Here is a 24,035-nt window from a genome sequence, read left to right as displayed (position 1 = left end):
CAGGTCAGTTCTTTTTTGAATCCTAATACATTCTTATTTTCTTTGAATATAAAAAGGCCTGGGACTGCTGCCTTTGCTGGACTGACTTTGTGCTGTGTCAGATTCAGCTTCTGGGTAAGGTTCAGTACAAAGGTTAGTCTTCTTGAATGTTACAAAGCCAGCAACCTCAAGCTAAGGAGTTACCTATACAAGAGGAGATGCATTTCTTTCTTCTGTGCATTTCCATCCCTCCTTTCCCTGAGACTCTTTTCCTGAAGAAAAATATTGTAAGAAAAGTAATGAGAAATAAGAACCAAGAAATGTGCAAATGAAAACAACTGGTGACCACCAGCTGTCTGTTGCCTGAGCAGCAGCCCCCCAAACCAGACTTGCCTCCAGTTTTATTGCTGCCCACCTATTGTTGCCACAGGATACAGAATATCCATTTGGTCAGTCTGGGTCAGCTCTTCCAGCTGCATCCCCTCCCAGCTCCTTGTGCGCCACCAGCCTGCTTGCTGGTGGGGTGAGAAGCAGGAAGGGCCTTGACTATGTGTAAGGACTGCTTAGCAGGCACTAAAATATCCCTAAATCACAAACACAGTCTCCAGAACAAATCCAAAACATAGCCCCATACCAGGTACTGTGGAAAAAATTAACTGTTTCCCAGCCAAACACAGCACAGGAAGCATACTTGGAAATTGGTGAGATCCAGAATGGCTGAATAACTCTGTCCAAGTGACCATTGTTAAACTGCCTTGTCTACAGCACTGCCATTTTACCAAGTGCATTTATTGAATTGTTCTGCCTTCAAAAAATGAGAATAGAGGTGATGGAAGAAGAACCAATCTTGGGGCTCCTGAACACCTCTATTGTTTGTGGTATAGAAGCTCCTTACTATGTGTGGGGTGGGGGAGAAATCTATCCTGCCACCTTAAAGCTGGCAGTTGTTTCTTTGGCTCACAGGCTGAGAATTCTATCTGATGCTTCTGTTGCCAATGCTTAGTGCGCTTTTCTTGACACCTGAGCAAAATAAACTTGAAAATCTCCCACTTTAATTAGTTTCTATTCTCATGGTTTAGAATGATCTAGAAGGCCGTATTTTGTCAAGAAACGTCTTACCTTCTATTTTTGCATTTCATCTTGAATTTGATATTTTGTCCTATCTGAGCTAATGTTAATGAGCTCTGTGTTGCACTTACTTATGTGATAAATTTCTTTTCACAGATCATTCAACTTCAAGTGGTACATCATCATTTAAGCCCAGCCGATCACTGGTTTCTATTCCCACTGCCCATGTGATGCTGTCTAGTGCCAGCTCTTCACTTTCCAAACACAGGGAAGCTTTCAAGTCTGATGGCTCAAAATGGAGTACAAGCTTTGTACGGTCAGGAGGAGGCAGAAATCAGGGAGCCCTGGACAATTCTCTTGACATGAAAGATGCAAGACCTGTGAGAAAATGGTCCTCCTTGTCTAAACTCAGCTCACCAAATAATTTCAGCCAAGATGGAAGTAGTCATTCGGTGGAATACAGGGCTGGTACAGACAAAGCTGTGCCTCCTCAATTAAGGACAAATGGGCCAAGTTGTTTGCATGACAGCATGGAGCTGCTAAAAATTGAGGACAAAGAAATGGGGAAAAAACGATCTTCTCTACTGGACTGCAAATACAAATTTGAAACGTGCAGCAAAGACGACTTTGTTTCAGATTCCCCAAGTAGGAGACATGCCTTAGACTTGACCTACAGTGCCTTACCTGAAAGCAAACCTGCGGCAGGCGGCTGCGAAGCTTTTGGCCAGAGATACGCGACACTGGGACAGCAGGCTGTGAGCGGGGCTCCCATACAGCCGGCAGTGAGGACTCAGATGTGGCTCAAGGAGCAGCTACGGGCAAATCCCCTGGACTGCAGGCCTGCTGAGGAGCCCTATGGTGTGCCTGCGTGGCACATGCAGCAGCTTGAAGACTTTAGAGTAGCAGGTGACCAGCCTGTGCAGGTAAGGCCAGAGCTTGGTGTTTGCTGCCATCATGTGGCATCCTGTGTTGTACCTGAGGAATAACAGGCAGTTTTTTAATGAAACTGGAGGCTGTTGCTGCTTGTTTCTCAATATTAGTTATTGGGTTTTCTTTCATTTCTGCTGTGTGCTTACAGTTTACTCTGATTCATTGTGCATGTCCGCATGGGACTAGCGTTTTCATGTGAAGCTGGGCACAGTTCACATGTTCACAGTTCACCAAGTAGCCTTTCTAGTAGTTATAGAGAAACTGTATAGTGGGGGAAATGTGAAGGTGTTTTGATCTGAAAGGGATTACAAAGAGGCTGCATTTATGCATTCAGCAAAATAAGAATGACTTTTGTGTCGTGCAAGGGTGAATGAGTATTCAGTCTCCTTATGAGATTAAAAACAGAATTCAGTTTGATATTACTGCTTATTTTTTAGCTAATAAAAATCAGCTAACAATAGTCAATGAATCAATAGTGTGTGTGGTTGATGCATCATACTTGAAATATTTTTATGTCAAGCACATAGTTTTTAGATATAGGCAACGCTTTCTAACATTGCAATTCACAGTCGTTGTTTCCAGCTCTTCCCCTAATGGGGAAGTACAGTTTGTGAGGGAAGGCATTATTTAAAATCTACGTGTTCATGTTTACCTGTGTAGTAAGTTTGACTTGGCTTGACAAAAAAATCCCAGTTTACAATATATAAATTTCTCTGAAAGGCATTTTAGGGTTAGATTAGGATGTTACCTCAGCAGAGATAATCTAGCAGTATGTTCAGATTTCTTGTTTTCTTCAGCCTGAAGTACACAATGTAATTTAGAAAGAGTTATGCTCAAGTGTTGTTGCTCCTTTTGTTGTATATTGATGGAAAGAATGAAAAGTTTAGAGATTGTTAACATGCAGTTTTGCTCTTAATGGTGGTCTGGTTTTGGATTTTGGTGGCGAATTGAGTTTTTGTTATGTTTTTATGGGGTTGGTTTTTGTTGGGTTTTTTTTTCTTTTTTAACTAAAGATAATTAAAGCCAATTAGTATGGCCAAACTAATAGTAATCTCTAAGGGTTTGTCTAAAAACCTGACATTGTTACAGCTAGCCACCCTTTATTGCTGCAGAAACCCTCATCTTTCTCTAAGCACTTCAAAGATTCTGGTGCTGATAAATTCCCCGGGGAGGGATGTGGTCCTCACAGAACCCAAGTGACAGAGATGGGCTCAGTGCTGAGGCTGGGTCCAGGGCACTGCCAGCTGGACTCCAGGCAGCTGGCACCTACTGAGTGAGGGACACGAGGGGCTTGGGAAGCAACAGCAGGGTACCATGAGGGAGCTTGCTCTATCCATTCATCCAAGTCTTCCCAAACACCTGAGATGGATATCTGGCTGCAGCCAGCAGTGGTGCTGTCTGTGAGATTTGTGATCAGGTTACTGTGCCTGGTGGTTCTCTTCCTGGATTTAAATATATTGAATGACAGAATATTAAGGATTGGAAGGGACCTTAAGATCATCTACTCCAAACCCCCTCTGCCATGGGCAGAGATGCCTCCCACTAGACCAGGTGGCTCAAAGCCTTATCCTGCCTGGCCTTGGACACTGCCATTGCTGGGGCATCCACAACTTCCTTGAGCAAGCTGTTTCTGTGTCTTACCACCCTCACAGTAAAGAATTTCTTCCTAATATTCAGCCTTAAATTTCCCTTTTTTCAGTTTGTACCCATTACTCCATATCCTATCACTACAGTTCCTGTGAAGGAGCTCCAGCAGGCCCCCTTCAGATAATGCATGGTTGCTGTGAGGTTTCCACTCAACCTTCTCTTCTCCAGGCTGAACAGCCTCACCTTCCTCAGCCTGTTTTCATAGGGGAAGTGCTCCAGTCCTTTTACCAATTTTGTGGCCTCCTTTGGACTTGCTCCAGCAGTTCTACATTCTTCTTTGCGCTGGGGATACCAGACCTGTATGCAGATGGTGTTTCACAAGTTTTATTTTCTTATTTACTTCATTTAGGCATAGGTCTCTTCATCATCTTATATGTGCCTTTAAAGGCACTTTGTTTAGGATGGGTGTTTTAGAAATTTATTTTTGTTTAGATCAAAGGAACTCCCAGCTTTTGTCCTTCAGGTCTCAGAAGAGCTTTCTCCCTCTGATCATGTCTAAATACAGTGTGAAGGCAAAGTTAAATGTTTGAAACAGATGAAACCCTGTATGTGTTATTACTTTCATCCATGCAGGCATTGCTACTGAGCTGTGTTTGGAGGACAGAGCCAGCAGGGGGAACACAAGCATCATTTATCTTTGATTCAGAAGCAGTGCTGGACCTTTCCAGCCTTTTGAGATTTGACATTTTGCCTAAAATTGGATTGTTTTGTTTTGTGGGGGTTTTTCTGTTTGTGTATTTTTGGGGTTTTTTGGGAGTTTTTTGGGTGGTTTTTGTTTGTTTTTTGGGGTATTTTGTGGTTTTGTTTGTTTAATTTTGTTTGTTTTGGAGGTTTTTGTGTTGGTTTTTTTGTTTGGTTTGGGTTTTTTTGGTTTTTTTTTTTTTTTCCACCTGTAACTTCTTCATCTCTGTAGAAGAAATTCCTTATGCCCTTAGCAAGCACTTCCATTGGCATGATCAGGAGTCATATTGCTGGGCCTTGAAATGGGATCTGTTCTGTGTCCCCAAGTGAGATGTGGTTGTGAAGTAGGACCCAGTGAAGGTTAAAGTGTGTGCAAGAACAATGAGCCTTTGGGCTCTTAGAGGCATCCCCTGCCCTCCTGTTTTTCTGACAGAGGTTACACCTGTAAGGAGGAGAGATGCCAGAAGCAATGAAGGGGAAGAGAATGGTTCTTCCTGTCTTGACACCTGTTTTTTAAAGAAACCTCAGCATCATTCTGCTGTGGCCTTTGGTCAGAGATCATGTGTACCTGGGAACTGGTATTTTATTATTTTTGAGAAACCAAGAAAACTACAATCCCAAGTGGAATATATACCTAAGAGATAGAGTAGGAGGCATAAGAGGAAGCTGATGATTTATAAAAAGACCAAAACCTGCAGCTCTATGTAATTTTTTAAATTATTATTTTCCTTTGAGGATTACTTTTGCTTTTTTGCTTTTAATATGTATATATCCTGATGGAAATGTAGTGATTTTTCTAGGACTGAAAAAAATCAGTTTATTATTATTTTTCTTTAAAACTACTATTGCCATGAACAGAGAATACAACAAACTTTGCTTTTAACTGTTAACCTAGAGCAGCTTTGTGCATCTTTAAGATAGCTGAACTCTGCAGCCTCCCCTTCTTCCAGCCTATCACTAATGAAGTAAGAATAGACAGCAGCAATTTTCTGAGTTGGTTTTGAGGACTGATGGTTCAGGAACAGCTGTTGGACTTAATAATACACACTACAAATGAGTTTTTATGTCCTCACAGACTAGTATAGACAGTTGACCATAGAAAACACAAATTTAGAGTTGATTTTTTTATCTTTCTATTTGTTTACTCTAAAGACTAATGGGAAGTATAATGTAACACCCAGCAAAAGCTGTTCCAAGGTGAATCACTTTCAAACTTAAGAGTCTCTGCTTCCTTAGCAGTCTGAAGTTGACTGAACTCAGTGGTTTTTCTTATACTTTTCTTCCCAAATTATAACACCTATCACGTGGCTTTTCCATTCCAATTGTAAACCATGGGCTGTAAAATAAAATTTCCTGTGCATTGTAAGGGAAGCTTGAAGTGTTGGGTAGAAGATCTACAGCTGCATTGTGGTTGTCCTTCAGGATGTGGTCAGGTTTGCAACTGGAGAAAATGTGCTGTGGAACAACCTCTTGAAGAATGCCTCTTGAAGAAGGTGCATTCTTCAGCTGGGGGTGTGATGTTTGTGCATTTCGGAAATAAACCTCCAAGGAGAATCTGGTCTTTGGTTATTGTGTAACATCATGGAGTTGCATCTGAAAATTCATTTCCTTAGCTAATGTGAGTTATTTAATGTATGCTTTTTGAAAATAAACATTATCCTACGCATTTCCTAGGAACAGATTTTAAGAGTTCTTCAGTTTATGGAATTCAGTTTACGCACAGAAACAAAGAAATATTGCTTTAATGAAAACAGTTTCCATGCAGAATTTATATTTCACCATATACTTAATTGTTCAATTGTTTTCTATATGTAGGTGATCTTTGGATAAGGAAATGTGTGATAAGGACTGTATTAAAAGAAAAAAAGCTTATAATACACAAAAATATTTCCCATTTACTAAACTCAGAGGCCATAAAATTTAAATTAAAAGGCTCTGTGCTTTCAAGCAGTGGCATTTCTTAAAGTCTGATCCTATTATATATCCTATTATCTGAATGCATGTAGGTACATGCTGTGTGCTAGTCCAAAAATTAGATTTAAAATGAAAGCATGCCATGGAGATCATATAATAAGAAGGAAAGCTTCAGGAGATTGCATATTGACATTAACTTTGTATGGTGTTGCAAGTATTGCAGTATGAATCTCTTTATTCCAGTGTACAGAGCATCTGTATCATTTCTGCATAGTGTGCTAAATTGTGTCAGAATATTGCAGAGATAATAGGTGCAAATTACTTAAGTGCATCTTTTCTCTTTAATGTACCAGGTTTAGTGGGTTTTTTTGATGAGGAAAACACTGGATTGATCATACCATGTATATAAAAATTGCTGGAAATTAAGTTTTAATGCAGTGAGAAGTTTAGAGTTATTAGAACAATTTTCGTTGCAATGCAGAAAAGGAAGAAAATAAACTGCATGCATATCTAAAACTTGGTAAACAAAGCTGTAAAACTTTAATTGAAAGAAAAGTCGTAACATTCGTCAGATAACATTGTTGCCATGTAGAGTTTTGTTCTTAAATGTCAGCTCAAAGCTAGGGGTTTTTTTACAATCGTGTCAGATCAGAAAATTAAAATTATTAATAACAATATTTTTCCTATATCACATTTTGCTGATACCATGCTTTTCAGGAATAGAAAACTTTTTAACATGAGGCATTATCACTTTCAGCTAGCAGAGTGAACTCCTTTACTGTGAGCCATAACTAAGCTTCTACGGTCTGTTCCTTTTGCTGTGAAGTTGGTAGCCCAGCACATGGGATTCCATTCTCTATAAGGTGCTTGTAGGTTCAGTCTGGAGTGCTAGCAAACAGCATGATCGGAAACCAAACTTGGACTGTGCTTGGTTGCAAAAAGAACCTTGGCATTAGTTAGCTGATAACTTTGCCAGCTTTATATGTCATCTCTGGAAAATGCATATTTCAGTTTCAGCAGTGTGTTTCAGCAATTGTTGAGGATTCTATCATGTTCATTGCTGACTGAGAGGAGGCTCCTGGGATTGTGTCTGGGGATTGTTTCCCCATGCTCTGACGGCAAAGTTTCTCATGGACTTCCTTGGTACGTCATTTTTGATCTGGAAATACATGCTCATTGGTGGCAGCAGGCTCATCTTCCCCAATTTATTAAAAAGGAATATGTGATTTTTTTGTTTTGTCAGGGCCAGCTGGTATCACAGTGGTTCTTCTAAGATAGAGAAACTTCTGAATATACAGAAGGTCATATAGACAATAAGCTTTGGGTAGTCCCGAGCAGTATCAGTGAACAACCATTTAGTTGGGAAAACTGTTCTTACTCTGCTTTGGGCTGGAGTGGGTTTCCTGTTTGTTTCAGTGGTTTTGGTGTGCTTTGAACCATCTATGTCAAGCATCAACAGGAATTCCTCTAAGTAATACAAAACTATGTAACCATTACCACATATATCTCTGGTATATAAATTTATAGATTTTTTTTTAAAAGGACAATATTTCAAGATTATAAAAATAAATGATGAATTGCTTATTGTGATGTAGCTGTGCAATGTTTTCTGCTTTAAATGCAAACAGCTTGGAATTCATACTACTGTGTCTAACAGCTTCAAAAGTACGGGTATGTAGTTTGCAGAAGCCATTTCAAATTATTAATGCACATATTTCAGAGCAAGTGAGAAAAAAGCTTTTGTTTTAACTATCTGTGCTGCTCTACGCCATTGTGCTGGTTTGGCTGGGGCAGAGACAATTTCCTTTGTATTAGCTACACTTTGGACTTGTACCAATCCCTAGTCCCATGCTAACTACTATACCATGAAGACAATTAACTTTATTCCAGATAAAACCAGCACACTGATGCTCTGTAAGCTTTGGAGCAAGTAACATAGAGTGGAATGTGGATACTTATTAATGGCAGGACTTCCTTAAGTTTTCGGGTTTGCTGGGCATATTGCCTTTCCCTGTGAAAAGTGTGTTCATAGATCCAGTTTAGATGAGTCTCCTGCAGATAAATGAATAACAATAGTGATCATGTGGAAGTTCTGTGTGTGAACATGAATAGGTCAGCTCTATAATGCACTCAGCAGTGTATGTGCTGAATCAGGGATGTGCTGTTGGCAGTTGGAAGCTGGAGCTTCCCCCATCCATGAAACATCTGCCTTTTTTGCATGTGTGTAAATATGCATATCTATGGCAATAAATTTACTGTACAATATATATATTTTTGGTGCATGCATGGTGGTTTCTGTGGTTGGTTTCTGTGTTTCACTTGGCAAAGTGAGATGCTAAGAGAAAGTTGTTTGTCTCCAATGTGATGTATGGAAATCTGCATCTGGTCCCCTCCTTTCCCAGCACTTCTCATGTTTTTAGCTCTACCTTCTGGAAAATCATTCCAACAGAAGTGTGCTCTTGTTGGTCAGTCTTCTTCCCAGGACCCTGTGGGAAAAGTACATCACCCTTTAAAGAGCCACAAAAGCAGGTCCTGTAAGAAGTTTTTGCTGCATGCTTAGAGGTGAGGACAGGCTGTGGGCTGATGATTGCGCTGGCAAGTAACAAGTGGTGTGTCAAATACGGCTGGAGGGCTCCCACACTGCTCACTTGACCTGTGCATAAGTGGTAAATCCTCTTACTGAAGCTGTAATGCATTTTGGGTTGGTGCAGCAGTGCCTACTGCTGGTGTATGTGCTGGTGCTAAGGGTTTCCTGGCCAGAGTTACGATAACCCTGGGTAATGGCCCTTTGTTTTTCAGTTGTTTTGACAGCTGCTTCTTTTGATATGATGGATAACAGAAGGCTTCTTGCTTTTAAGGTGTTGCAGTGAACCACAGGTGGTCAAAAAAAGGTCTAAATAATAACGTTTTCATATTTGACCTTCACTTATCCCCATCTCTGCTACTGCAAGTTGCTTTTCAGGGATATCTTTGTTTCCATTCACAGCATCTGTGCTTTTCTCTCCACAGGTAATTTGATGTGTGCTGTCAGCTCAAAGCTGGCATTTTGGTTTGCCTTCGTGCTGTCATTTCCCATTAAATATATGTTCTACAGAGATCCCGTTTTAAAAATCTGATTTCTGTGGTCCCCTTTTTTGCAGAAATTGTTCCTTGAATGCTGCCAAAAATTTGAAGATCTTTAAATAAGAATTAGCTGTAGCAATGAGAAACTACATTATCTGCTGAAGCATTCTTGGGTTTCTTCAGGTATTCAGTGAGGCTGTAGGTGCTTTCTTCACTCAGAGGCAGGTGCACATCTTGTGCACAGCTCTTAGGATTGCTTTCTGATAAATTTGGGTGTGAATGCATTCTCCGTAACTGTCAGATAATTCAGCCTCTGCAGTCTTCACATACTTATATTCAGGTAATCTAAAGTGTCTGCATTATCATTGCGGAATCCACAGGGCCAAATCTGAAAAGGGAGCAGGGCTTTGCAGAGGTTCACATCAGCTTCACAAGGATAAAAGCGAGCACTAGAACCAAGACAATGAGCAGAAAGTTAAGTAGCAGGTTGAGACCTCTGTTGTTGGCGAGATCCATAATGTGCATCAGTCTGCCCTCTTGTGCCTGCAGCAGACTCTTAATTGTAGCTTAGGGCTGCTCCTTCATTAGTAAGCCTTGTAGGTTCACATGAATTTCATTGTGTCCATAGCTCTTTCCCTGATTTTTAGTTTCTGCCACTTAAGAAAAAAATTGTATGCTTAAAATAGCTAGTTGTTTGGGGGTTTTTTTCTGGAAAAGTATTCTGGATGCTCCTACAAGCCTTTTTTCTCAAATACCTTAAAAATAAAATGAAATAAAATTAAGGTTAATGACAGCTTTCATTCCAGTACTGAAGAAATTCTGAAAAACTAATAGTTGGAGGAAGGACTTGAATTTTCTTACACAGTTTGGCACTTCATTGACTTTATTAGTATGTATGGTACTTCTTAGGCCCATCGAATTTTCAAAAGAATGAATGTTCTCAAGATTTGGTCTCTTTCAGCAACAGACTGTTGAAAATTTACTTCTAAAATACCTCTGTGAAGCACCCCTCTGCCCCCTGTTTTCTTATCTGGGCAAAATGTCTGTCCGTTAATAGAAGTATTTCCTACCCTTCTAGGGTTTGGCATCGTGCGCTGCAGTCGTGTCTAGCTGGCAGTGTGCTTTGTACGGTCCATTGCAGTCTTGCAAATGCCTTACCAAGAATCTGGATTGAGCTGGCAGAGGATGTGTCCTTAGTGCTTTTAATAGCACGTATGCAATTGCTTATTTTAAGATAGCATTAATAACTTAACAATTGGGGTTTATTTATAGAAATATATATACATAAGTGAAAGGAACATATAAACCCACTCAACCCTAATACTGCCAACATCTGCCAAAACTTGCTTGTAATAATCAGCTACATTTTTAGGGAAGATCACAAGAGGGCAGTGTTTTATAGTTTTACATTTTATACAAAGGTGTAACTTCTGGCATAATTTTGCCTTAAAAAAAATGAAAAAGCATATAAAGCAATCAATTAGATATTACTACAGTAAATATAGGGCTTGTGTTAATTTAAATTACCAGGGTTCTTAATGAGGGTAGCATCAGTTTTTAAAAGAATCCTTATAAATATGTTCTGAGTTTTGGTTTGTTTTTTTCTTCTTTTTTCCCCACTTTTTATCAAGGAGGTCAAAGCTAAAAGGATTACATTTGTTGTTAAATAAGACATCTCTAGATCTTGCAGGATTTAAAAAAAAAATTCCAATTGTATTCTCCTAGGCACTATTCATTAATAGCTGTACAAATACAGGTATCTGGTCTGTAATCTATAGTTTGTTTATATGCTTCCAAATATAAATGGGAACACTCTCTAAATGAATGTGTTCAATTACTCTGCTCTAATTTTGGCAGAGAGGATATAGTTAAAGTATGTTTCAGCATACATTAAAAAGTGTATACATTTTTTATGATTATTGTTCTGTCTGTATCCCAGAATGGATAAGGTTGGAGGGGACTATCATCTTCCTGCTCAGGCAGGGTCGTCCTACAGCACATGGCACATGATTGTTTCCATGTGGTGTCTGAATATGTCCCATGAGGGAGACTCCACAGCCTCTCTGGGCAGCCTGTTCCAGTGCTCAGTCACCTGCACAGTGAGGTTCTTCCTCACATTCACATGGAACTTCCTGTGCATCAGTTTCTGCCCATTGCCTCTTGTCCTGTTGCTTGGCAGCACCCAGCAGAGCCTGGCGCCGTCCTCTTGGCACCCTTTCAGATTGACATTGATAAGGTCCCCTCTCTCAGTCACTTCTTCTGGAGGCTGAACAGGCCCAGCTCCGTCAGACTTTCCTCTTAACAGAAGGACTCCTCCAGAGCCTTAATGATCTTTGTCATCCTCTGCTACAGGACCTGCTACAGGACCTGCTACCATATGAACATGCCTCTCTTGTACTGCGGAGCCCAGAACTGGACATGGCACTCCAGCCTCACTAGGGTGGAGTAGAGGGGCAGGATCATCTTCCTTGACCTGCTGGGAATGCTCTTCCTAATGCATTCCAGGATACCACTGGCCTGGTTATACCATTGGCCATTGGTGTAGTTGTAGCAAAACTTAGATACACATTTTTTGTTCAGGGGATCAACAAACATTTTGTGCGTGTCATGTGAATAATTTTGTTTAGGCTGTTTTACTCTTGTTTGCACAATAGTGGTTCAGTTCTGCCAGGAAGGGAACTTCTTGCTAAATTGATGTAGAACAGTTATTAAAGAAATGCAAATATTGGCTGCCTTCTAAAACACCTTCTGACTAGTCTTGGTCAGATCAAAGTTTCAGTTTTTAAATGGGTCATGTTTTTACATATAGAATAGTATCAGTTATTCAATTATTAAATCACTTGTATCATTTTTTGCTGAGGTGCTGGCTGAGGAAACACATCTTTAAAACCAGCATATTATGGTTCCTGATTCAGCTCCTTCCCAGTATAAAATTGTCACGGAAGTTGGTAATTTTTTTTTTTTTTTTTGGAGGAAGAGTAATACCAGATTGTTGCCTGTTTAGCTGTCTTTACTCTTTATTACTGTGTAAAATGACCTTAGTAAACAGATTCAGGCTTGGGTAGAATGGAGCAGAGAACTAAAAACGTAATGAAAGCTACTTGCTGTACATGTTTGCAGATTTATTATGACTCGTAAAAGTGCTAAACTTTTTTAATACATTTGCAGAAAATTAATTAGGAATAGGTACAAGCACTAGCTACTGAGTGGAAATCAGGTACATGTAAGTGACCTTTGTAAGGTCACAGTGTAAGGACATTGCAAAATAGTCAAGATTACTCCTGAAAACCAAAACAGAATAAATAGAGATTTAGAGAATTAGAAAGCTGGGTGATAACTAGCTTCTTTTCATGTAACTTTAATAAGTAAGTAATAGAATGGATGCTTCTTTCTAAACAATTTGATATATTTTATGCATTAATATTTTTCAAGCAGTCCTTTTATTAAATAAAAATACTGTAAATACTATTTTTTAAGCTTGCGTGAGTCTACAAAGAAGACAGTATTATGTATAAAAGTGTTTTTATAAAATTTCTGCGTTCAGTTGACAATTGGTGATACAGAGGATAGTAACAGATTTTTTGATCAACAGGAGCCTAAGACACAAATGAACCATACAGTATATGCAATATATCTGCATTGCTGTAAAATAGCAGTAAGGCTTCCAGTTTATTGATAACTTGGTTTTGTTCTTGTTTGGTTAATGTTTTAAAATAAGTTACGGGTTTTCAGGTACATAAGAGGAAGTTGGAGGGCTTGTTTTTACTGGGCTACATTTTTAGCAATGCTTTACTCTGATTCCTTTATACTATTGGGTTGTGAAACCTCTAACCCAAACATGTCCTCAGAATGCAGTGCTGATGCTTTACTCTTAACATTTTTTCTTCAGCAAGTTTTCAGTAATGTTAAACTGTTGTCTATTTCCAGTTGAATCTCTTGAAACACGTCCAAAGCAAACTAAAGCTAGAAACTCTATCCATCACAAAAATACAGATTCAAAAAGAGAAGAAAAGCAAGAAGGATTAAAAGGGAAAATATGCTTGCTAAAATCTCGTGCATTTGTGAGAGTTGTCAGAATGCATGAAATTGAAATTGAGATTTACACTGATAGTTCAAATCAGTAATGTTCATATACTAACTTGAAAGTGTGGGGGTGTGTTGCCAGTCTCACCAGTGCTCGCCCTACTCCTCACACAAGCAGCTATCTTAATTTCCTCTAGTGGGTAACCTTACTTCAGAGTCTGGTCTCAACATACCTACTCACCAGATAGGAAGTTCACCACTGGATTTGCTTGCATTCCATTGAATAGAGTTTTTTTCAAAGATTTCCTCCCTTCCTGCTTAGCTATTCATTGTCAACTTCTACATTTCTACTCATGAAATATTGAGTCTTAAAGGCAGAATACCAGATAAACTTGTTTAGATTTTCTATCGAAAATTCATCAGTAAGAATATTTACATAGAATGGAATAGAAGAATATCTCTTTAAAAAATGGATGTCTGTCTGACCTCTGTCTGTTGATTCTTAAGCTTTCTTTAAATTTGAAAAGTGTATCAAATTTCTGGGGATGTTGCTTAATACCAGCAACATGTAATAGGGTTAGTAGGGTTGGAAATCTTCTACTCAGTCTTGTTACAATTTCTGGAGCAGAAGTGTCATCTTTTATGTGTATAGTCTATGGTTTACATGTTGAAAACATATTTCTGCAGTGCTTTCCCTTCCTGTGCATAACTATTTGCAATGAACTTTTTAATCTGTCATTTATTTTGGGAAAATGTTTACATGTCCTCTATCAGGAATTTGCAGCTGAAGATGGGGATTTAACTTATATTTGTATGGTGCACTTCAGTCACAATAGTAATGGTGACCTAGACTTTTCTCTTTGCCACATCAGGTGTAAGCCACCTCATGTGACATTGGCAAGTTCCAAGTTTTTAGTAGTTTTAAACTAAGGAAATTACTACATAAATTAGAACAGGCCTTAATTAAGTTGTCTAAAGGCAAATGTTAAGAATTCTTGAGAGTCCAAGTTGTGCCAGTTGTCATGGCAGTCAAATGACTATGGAAAACAGTATTTTTTATTTCAGTTATGGTAGTGTCAATTTTTTTCTGCAAAACATAATGAAAAATCTTTCCAGATGTCACGTATATAAGATCCCCTAAATAGGGAAAAAAAACATATGAACTAGTTTTTCCTTTCTGATTTAGAAGATATTTTTGGTTCATTCTCATATTCCTTTGAAAAACACTAAAACGATTTGAATGCCTTCAGCTGATAATGCAGAGTTGCAGCACTTTGCACTAAGCAAGAGCAGAAACTTTCCCAGGATGTGTTGAGGGCTGTGTACCTGTAAGCTCTTCTTTGGGTGGGCATGGATTTGGAACCCTTCCAAGGGCTTAAAGATTTTCAAAGAAACCTAAAGATACTTAGGCCCCACAAAGTGATGGTGGTGTTTATATGACTAAAACTTTGAATTTACCAGCTGCTGGCTGTTACTGCTCAGAGTAGATAATCTGATTTAGTGATACTTTACCCCATGTAGTGAAGACATCTCTTGATTGAGATGGACAAATTGAGTCATGCACAACTTGGTAACTACAGGCTCTAAACACTGTTCTGCGCAGAAAACGTGTTTTTAATACATGTAGCAGGCAGTAAGATAACAGAGCACTGGCTGGCACACGCTCTAGTCCAAGTGCTAGCCCCTGTCACATGAGGATCCTTGCACTGGGAGTTGCACGTGTAGGTCTCTCTTCCCCCTGGGGTGACTTTCCTAGAGGACAGGGCAGAGAAGTGCTGGAACTTCAGAGAAGCATCACAATGATACAGATCAGCAAGAGGCAAATTAGAATCAGGCAGAAATTCACAAAGAGCTCTTGGAGCCTTTGGCGTGCTTGTGGGTTGACCTCAATAGTTGAGGCTCTCCTCAGAGCGGAGCGGGTCATGTGTTGGACCTTCTCCATGGCAACAAGAAAGCAGAGGGCACAAATCAGAGGTTTTAGGAGTGCAGGAAAGAAGAGCAGTGGTCAGGAACAGTGCAAAGTGCTTAATATCTTCTCTTTGTTTTAGACAGCCTTTGCGGAGCTGGAAAGCAGGAAAGCAGAGAATTAGAAGTGCAGAAGTGTTTTTGAGTGTAAATAGAGATTGTAAAAGCAATCTGATTATTTCATACTTTTTAGAACTTTAAAACAGGGGCTTTAGGTTGAAACTGGATTTTAAAATTTTGGGGTTTTAATTTTAGATTTGTGCTGTATTGTGCTTCTCCTGAAGGCTACTGAGCGCCTGCTTTTTAGCAGTGTTGAGTAACTGTACTATGGAAATTGTGGATATCTGGGTTTTGCCCAGATTATTGCTTTAGATCCTAAGCTCTCTATCTCACGTGGTCTCTGAAAAGGCTGTGGCTGATTGCCTTTCCACACACACCTCTCTGCTTTATTTGTTTGTGAAGGCTTGATGATAAGAATAGGGTCACAGACCTTTCAGCCAGGAGATCTGGATAGTCCTGCTGGCTGGTACTGACAGGGCAGATAATCTGATTTACCAGTACCCTTTGCTGGAAGGGAGGAGAAGAATTCTTGTTGAACTATTTCCATTCCAAGAAAAAAGTTCTTTATGGTGGGCAATTAAAACCTAATGCATCACCGCTGTAGGGAATTTTAGTAGCATACTTCTCAACAGACAAGACAGAGTCTTGTCTTTTGTCAACAAAAGGATTGAATCTTTTTTTTACGCATGTTGGACAATGTGTTATAAATGTGTGTGCAAAGGCAGAGGACTGCTGTGAGGAACAAAACAAAGGATTTATGCAACTTTGTATTTTAAGTGAATGTTACATTTAAAGTGTATTTTTCCTCCTTTTTAGTGGCAGATGGAAGGACAGGGTATCAGTTGTTTTAAAACACCAAATAAGTAGTTGCAACATAAAACCCTCCATGGCAAGAAGCTGGCTTTGATACATGCTTATTTAGCTCATGGCGAGTTCGATTCTGAATGTAGGCACTCAATGTGAAAACTTGGTTTTAAAAATAATTATGTCCTCAGATACATGCATCTGTCAGACTTTGTTCCTAAAGCTGAACTTACCCCTAAACATTTTATGAATTTATTTGTGTTTATATATTTCACAGAAGGCCTCTCCTTGTCACCACTTAATTTTGTTTTTCCTTTTAATAAGTTAAATTATATATGCCACACAGAGGAAAACAATTGCTTAGATGTCTGCTGCCCAAATTACATGACGATCCTGATTGAATCAGATATTTTGTCTATGAATTTGTCTTTATGTGTGGCTAAAGTGAAAAAACCTTAAAAGGAAATGAAAGTGTCTTTCAGACTCTTCCTTTTTAATCCTTTCATGTTGGGCTGTGGAGTGAAATGCTACTGTATGAACAGAATGCATGTGTTTTCAGTGGCATTGTTGGTATTTAAGAGTGACTTTCAAAAGCAATCAGATTGCACGTGGTTATTTTAATACCCTTAGAGGACTCCATGTGATGACATCTCTTTCACAAACTGGACTTCAGATTTTGTTATGATTTTTTAGCTTTAGTTGATCTTAAACTTTATTGCAAAAAAAACACACCAGAACATACTCTTATAGTGACTACAATTTTTTCATCTTTGTTTGACTTTTTGCTGTACCTGTTTTTGTCTATTTCAGCAGTTAAAATGCTTGCCAAGTATATTCTGCTTAGCTCTTTACTAGTCATGGTCTGTCCCAAGTGCAGTAAAAGCAAGACATGCACAGGAGTTCTAAAGTCTTTTGGCTGAATGCACATTCATTCTCCCAGCCCATTACAGGCTGGAGTGCATTAGACTGTTTATCCTCTTGCAGACAAGCCCCAGTAGATGAACCGCAAATGGATTTACTTGGATAGATAGAGAGGAGTTTTTGTAACCAGCTTCTGTGACAGACACTGCCCAGAGAACAGAATTTCCTGTGGGTGACTTCATCATGGCATTCTTGGTCATTTTTTCAGTGTCAGGTGTGTGCAACTCTTGGTCTTTGGGCTGTGTGTGACCTACTGCAGCAACATTCATCTTTCCTTGTTTTTTTTTTTTTTCTTGGAGCCCACAGAAGGTTTGGAACAGCATCAATGTGTACTTGTGCACATGCAGAATAAATGTAAATTCCATTAGATTAGGAACTAATGCAACCCTACTGCATTAGGTGTAACGCACTTGTGCTGGCACTTGCATTGCAGTGTTGCTGAGTATGTTTCACTTGCATGACTCAAGGGGCAAGGCCCTGGGGCTCTGAAGTGCTTCCATAAAAAGCAATATTATCTGGTTGGGCATCATAGATGTAAGGCCAAAATAGATATTTGGACATAGGTGACCAGAAGAGGATACAAAAGCATCTTAAAAAGTGGAAGTTAGCATAAGTTAAAATCTCTGTACATCATACAGCTAGAAGACATTGTAGAGAAGGGATGAGGAGAGAACAAAATAGATTGAATTTCTTGATTTAATAGTTGACATGGTTTTGGAAGTTTTTGAAACATCTGTGTGTTGTTTAACCTCCTACACCTGTCTGTGGGGTGAGTTTTCTTGTAAGCAAAGGAAGCCAATTCTGTGTCTGTGTTTCAACAAGTTTGTCTTTACAAGTGCTCGAGTTCAACTAATAAACACATACCTTGCTTGTTAATCCTCCATGGCGCTATCACCCACCTAAAGCGTGCAGAAAGAGAAACAGATTCAGTAACACAGCTGCATACAGGCTATCAAGGTCAAAATGGACAGCTTGGAAAATAATTACACAGAAACAAAGACTGATCATTGTCACAAATAGTAGCTGCTCTCTGCTGTTCAGTCTCCGGTGTTTTAGGCCAATATAAAGAAGAATTGGACATGCACACGCCACTTCTTGAAACTAAAGTGCAGCAAAAGGGCAAATTATATTTGATATTTTTTAGGAGTCACAAAGTGTGACTCATGTGACAAGAATGAGCATCACACAAGAGGAGCAGTCGGCTTCATTGCTGTGCAATTTTGTTTTATATGTGCTGTTAATAGACGCGCAGAGCTTGTCTTAGGCACAGAGTGAATCTGCAGGAAGATGTCTGGTGGCTGACCCTGTATGTTACTATGTAGGGAATCCCCTATACTTACAATCCCCTCATACTTCAGAATGAGTCACTGATCAAAATTATTGCTTCCCACTTCACTGACATGTGACTGTTTCCCTGATTTGTATTAGGTTATTTTTATCTTTGTTCCTGGGTGCCCTTCACAATGAGAGGGGATATGTGACCAAAGTGAAAACTGTGGGCCATGCTCATTCCTGATGCAACTGCATTGACTCCTTTGAAGTCACATGGGATAAATCTGGCTCCCTTGGAAATGCCACAGCCTGTTTCCTGTCATATGTTCACTAAATGCAGCAGTGATATCAATGGAATAGAAGAAGTTTGACTTGCTTGAATTCTTGCAGTTCCACATGACCAAGCGAAGCCCTGAGAGGCTGTTGAAGTTACGTTGCATAAGTCTATTGCATAGCTTTTTAAAATGAGATGTCCCAAACCCCCAGTAATTCACTTCTGTCCATTGAAAAAAAAAAAGTCTTACTAACCATAAACATAGTGATGGAAAAAGTACTATATAATATATAAAGTACATATATAATTATGTTGATTGAAGATTTAGGCACTGACTTCTGGCATATAATGTTATTTTCCAATCCTATGGAGACAGCATTTCCTTGGGATGGGGAAAGAAGCAACAATTCAGTTCGTAGTCTGAGAAATTCTGAAACAGGAAAAACGAACTAATTTTATCTTTACCTTTTGTCTGTTTTGTACTGAAGTGTCGTGTGTGTTTCAGAGAGCATAGGGGAACACTCACACTTCAGATTATTTTTTTCCCTCTCTTACAAGTTCATTGTTTCTACATTCTTCCGAGTAGCTTTGATGTTTTTGGTGTTCTAAGAAACAAGACCAACAGTAAGAGCCTCTACTTGTATTTCAAGTCCATGAAAATGTGAACGGTGTACGTGACAAGAAATTACACTGATGAATAGTTGAACACACCAGTAATTTTGGGTTTTGAAATTTATCTACATATCTTGTGGGTAACTGGGATGTCTGTGTATGCTGGTCCATTAGAGTAGCCTGGGAGCCAGTGCTTTGGGCTAGTTTTTAGGTTGGTTAAATTCCCTGCAACTGCTGCAAGACCATACAGTGGCGTCTTGGGCAGGTTCTTCAGTTTCCATACTCACGGGTTCCCCTCATCAAAATAAGACATAAAATAACTGTATACCAATTCCAGTCTATTGATGTGATCTGCCTTTTACTTAGTAAATTTCTTTCAGGAAATTAACTCCATCTTCTGCTGCATTCACTGATTACCTAGCAAGTTGTTTCATATTGAGTTTTAGCTATGGTGGTTCATAATGTCCCTTTAATAGGAAATAGTCTAAGTGCAATTTGAATTGAAGTAAAAATTGAGATACGTCTAGCATGTATAAAAGTTGGAATTGGAAGGGGATGTTCCAAGTTTTGTTTTTAACCTTCTAGCATGTCAAGGAACAATGATATGGCATTGATTGAGAAGAGTATAATAGAAAAATTTACTTCTGAGAAGTTGCTTGATGCCAGGAAGAACCTGTTTAGCCTTTTTTCAATCTCCAGAAAACAAAAGCAATCTTCAGTTCTAAAGTGTCTTGTAGTTTTAGGGAACAGAACTTTACTTCCCTGTGAGATTTTTTAAATTTCTACAGCTGGGGTACTTTTCTATTCCTAAATCAAATTATTTTTAATGCAAACAAAAAGTTCCTGTAGTTCTGTACGTGTATCCCATACATTTTTGTTTGCTGATGGTCTGAAAAAGCAGTGAAAATCACCTTTACACTACCAGTTACAAACTGATGATTTCAATGACTTTCCTATTGTACAGAGGAACTAACTTCCTCAGAGGATGAGAAATAAATGCAGCTTTAAAAAAAAAAAAAAAAGTGGTAATACATGAATTTGAACCTCTTTTAAATAACAATTGCATTGTTTTTTTGACAAATGAGTAGCAAAAAAAAAAAAAAAAAGGCAACAACTTGCCTGCTGTAAATTAAATGCCTAATTTCACATTGATTTGTAACACTTATCACCTGTCCTGTAGCACATGACTGTAGGTTCTTTCTGAGGGTTTGGATGTCTGTGACATGGGATGTTATAAGTGTGAAATTTTAAAATTTAATTTAACAGCTGAGCCACTCCCTCATCTACATTAAATTACTGAACTCTAACCAGATAAAATTGAGATGATGGAGCAGCTGACCTGCTGTAGCTATGGGATGCATTCCAGCTTCCAGGGAAGAGCTGCCCACAGCAGTTAAGTGCCAGTGTGTATGTTCAATCTGTGTGTGTGTATTTTTAAAGGTCTGCATATGCAATATTTCTAGTAGAAGATAAATATTCTCTGGGTGGTAGAATACACCTTAACTCCTCTATTCACTTGAAAATACATTTTATGTATAACTTCAGCCTTGAAAAAAATCTGTCTCGGAACCTTCTTGCTCTTTGTAGGCACTGGGAGGTCTGAAGTGCTGCTTCTGCCTACTGAAAACAACTTCTAGAGAACTCTGGACCAGATTGTTTGCTTTAGGAGTAACATCATGTCCAGACAATTCTCTCACTTGAGTAGTCAAAACTGGCACAAGGCTGCTGAGCACAAAACCAAGCACCTGAATCTATCTTTGCCTGATGCCTGCCAGTCACTGAAAGGAAAAGGTATTAGGTGTATCTGTTCACTAACAGGGAAAACACGCCTCACAAAATTACAAGTCTATATTAGGTTTGTCTCTTCTATAACCATATGTAGACATAAGTAGTAAGGTGTCGATGAAAGGGGGAAGCAAGATTGTAAGGAGCCCAAGTACCTTAGAGACATCCATATTCAAGAATCGTATTTCTTTTAAAAATATTTGTTTATGTAAATACTGTATGTTCTTTATGTGACATGTTTCTCTGAGCTGCACCTTATTTCAGTAATTTTAAAGCTGGGATTGTATTTCATTGTACAACATGTCTGTGCTTCCCTTAGAAATAAATGGGTTCTTTTCTGCATTTGAAATTCAGTTCATGATGTTACAAATCCTAGCTGAATTATTTCTCAGTTATTAGAAGCAATCTAGGACAAATGTTGTGTTAGTTACAATGAATAACAGGAGAAAATAAAATTTTAATGGATGTCAAAGCAAAAACACTGCATGGATTCTGTAGCTTGAACTGCACTTAGAGTAACATGGTATAATTTTAGTTCTAGTAGTGCTATAAATCACTTAAATTTTTAAATTAAGGATAATTTTTCATCATACAGAAAAAAAAAATTTGCTCTCTCAATGTGTTAGGTCAGAAAAATGTTTTACAGAGTTAATGGTGAAAGAGCTTCTTTACACTTGCTGGTCTGTGAATAGGCAGCTTTGGGAAAAAGAATGCCTCTACAAAACTTTAAGAGAATTATTCTCTTTGTAGATTTTGGATTAAAAACCAAGACCAAACAGACAAAAGAAAAAACAAGCAAAAGATACTAAATTGGAAAGGAAAGACAGGTGTGAGAAACATGATGAAACCTTCTCACCTTCTTGTGCAATACCACCTATATAAATCATGTACCCAAGGACAGCGGGTGTCCTATGAACATATAGGAAATTATGTTGCCTTTACTGTTGCTGAAAGGCTCCCCACACAGCAGTATTTGTTTGACTCAGAGCTGTAATGCCTATATTTCCATATTTTTGATAAACAGTTAAAACCAGCTGTTAATTTGAGTAGAAGAGGTTTTTGTAGAAAAGTACAGTTACAGCGTGCCTTCCTTCAAGATTTAAAAGATAACACAGAAGAGAGGTTCCTTACCCCTGGTGTGACAGTGAAGCACAGATGAGCTTGCTGCAGGCTGTGGGACGTGCCTGTAGATCTCTGGCAACTTTTCCGAGTCTGTGACCAAGTTGTGGAAACAATTGAAGTAGGCTGAGGGGAAAAAATAACAAAAGTTTCAGAGGCAGGACTCACGGTGTCACTCAGCAGCTCACAAGTTGATTGGTTCCATTTGCCTTCTGACACGGGCAGTGGCTCCTCTAAACTTGTTCCCAGCAGTAATGTATTAAACATGGGCAGCACCTCTCCTTTTGTGAAAGGACCTGTGTGCCAGGGAGACCACCTGCTCAATCACAGGATGAGGGAATCTGGGAAGCTGCATGCTTCAGTAGGGTAGCAAAGGGAGTTGTTCCCTGACACACTGCCTTTTTTTAAACAGGAACTTAAATGGGAACTTACTCAGGGAGCTGCTTTGGATGTGTTACTTTTGCTACTTCTGTTTCTTCTTTGTTAGGAAACCTAAATACTGAGGGCTGACACATTTCTTGTCGGTGTTTGACTTGGAATTATTTTCTTTTGTCCAAGGTATTTTTTAAACTACACTTTCAATAATATATTGTTACATAGCTGGTATTCAGTTTATAGTGTATGATGAATGCTTCCCAAGATAATCTTTCTTCTCAGAGTGCTTAAACTGAAATAACTTTTCTGTATTTCATGTCTCTTCCAAACACTAATGGATGGGGTTAGAGGATTTTTTTTCCCAAATGTGACATATGTAAGTTCATCACTGAAATTTATCATTACTATATATATTGAAGTATTTATCTCTCCTTTAAAACCCACTTCCACATTTTTTCTTCCTCTCCCACTTTTCTGTGGCTGGAAACTATTTAAGTGAATTTTTTGAGAGCCCTTTCTCTTTGTTTGGATAGGAGTAGCAGCTTGATGCTACTTTACAATTTATCTTATGTATGCTTTCCTGTATTGAGAAGTGACAACATAGTGTGTATGCGGAGTCGGTTTTGTGCACTGGGGAAGTGAAGGATTTACTGGATGCAAAAGGATTAAGCTGTCAAGTGAGAGCATCCAGCATCAAGGTTTCTGTGTGGATACAACGACAGCACGGGCCTTTTCCTCACTGGGAAATTGCAAGCAAAAATACAGAAGCTCAGCCAAACTCTGAACACTTAGAGATTCGGTTTTGACAATAATTGTTTAGCATAGATGAGTGCTTGGCTTTAAGCAGGAACCCAGACAGGGTGGGTTTTTTGGTTTAGTTTGGGTTTTTTGTTCCCTGGAAGCCCTGCTGCAGTACATCGTTCAAACCAGAGACAGAAGGGCTTTGGGGCTGATGCACAACCTTATTTCAAGTTGAGCTCTGTTTTTATTTTTGTAAATAGCTCTTCTGCAAATTGGTTATATCACAGTTGAAGTTAACAGCTTGGTTTTAGTATCATAAATCTGCCTGCTTTCAGTTATCCTTTAGTATCAAACCCAGGAAGTCTGGGATCACATATTTCAGTTGAAAGTTAATTGAATATCTTTACAGTGAGGAGTGATGGTTCTTTACTGGTGCAAAGTGTTTCATAATTTACTTATAATGGCATTATTAATGTTATAAATCTCTCACAGTCAAGCAAACTGTATTTGGCTTTTTTATGAGGGAAGTTCCTTGTTTTCATTGTATGCTGTCATCCAAGAGAAGTGCTAGCATTGGATTGTTTGCCTTTTTGATGAAACTTGTGCTATTGAAATTCACTGTCTATATTTTGTTATGAAGTCCAACACCCAGCACTGCAACAGCTGCAGTGCCGTTCCTCCCTTTTACAAAATTGATGTAAAATTGTCATGTTATTTAGTTATGCTACCCCAAATTCTTGGCTTTTTTTGTTAATGAATTGGAGCTTTTTAGAAATGAGATACCTTAAGAGAATTTGGTTTT

The 24,035-nt window shown here is 38.8% G+C and overlaps 2 protein-coding genes across 3 annotated transcripts in view; one reads left to right on the top strand and one right to left on the bottom strand.

The window, feature by feature from the left end:
• Window positions 1–24,035, top strand: part of CEP85L (centrosomal protein 85 like) — a 102,417-nt gene that overhangs the window by 39,863 nt on the left and 38,519 nt on the right. For both annotated transcript variants that reach the window (XM_041470120.1, XM_041470121.1), the window contains exon 3: window positions 1,204–1,970. In XM_041470120.1, coding sequence (XP_041326054.1) covers window positions 1,204–1,970 — 767 coding nt within the window. The remainder of the gene's footprint in view (window positions 1–1,203; window positions 1,971–24,035) is intronic.
• PLN (phospholamban) lies at window positions 12,390–22,364 on the bottom strand. Its single transcript, XM_041470122.1, has 3 exons — window positions 22,130–22,364; window positions 17,920–17,954; window positions 12,390–15,368 (listed from the first exon to the last, which is right to left on the bottom strand). Exon 3 carries the CDS (start codon window positions 15,245–15,247, stop codon window positions 15,089–15,091), a length of 159 nt encoding a protein of 52 aa, XP_041326056.1. The 5' UTR covers window positions 15,248–15,368; window positions 17,920–17,954; window positions 22,130–22,364; the 3' UTR covers window positions 12,390–15,088.

Source organism: Pyrgilauda ruficollis, unplaced genomic scaffold, assembly GCF_017590135.1.
Source record: "Pyrgilauda ruficollis isolate IOZ18807 unplaced genomic scaffold, ASM1759013v1 scaffold24, whole genome shotgun sequence".
NCBI lineage: Eukaryota > Metazoa > Chordata > Aves > Passeriformes > Passeridae > Pyrgilauda > Pyrgilauda ruficollis.
Note: the sequence above shows the minus strand (reverse complement) of the source record. Positions and strands in the feature narration are given on the sequence as shown.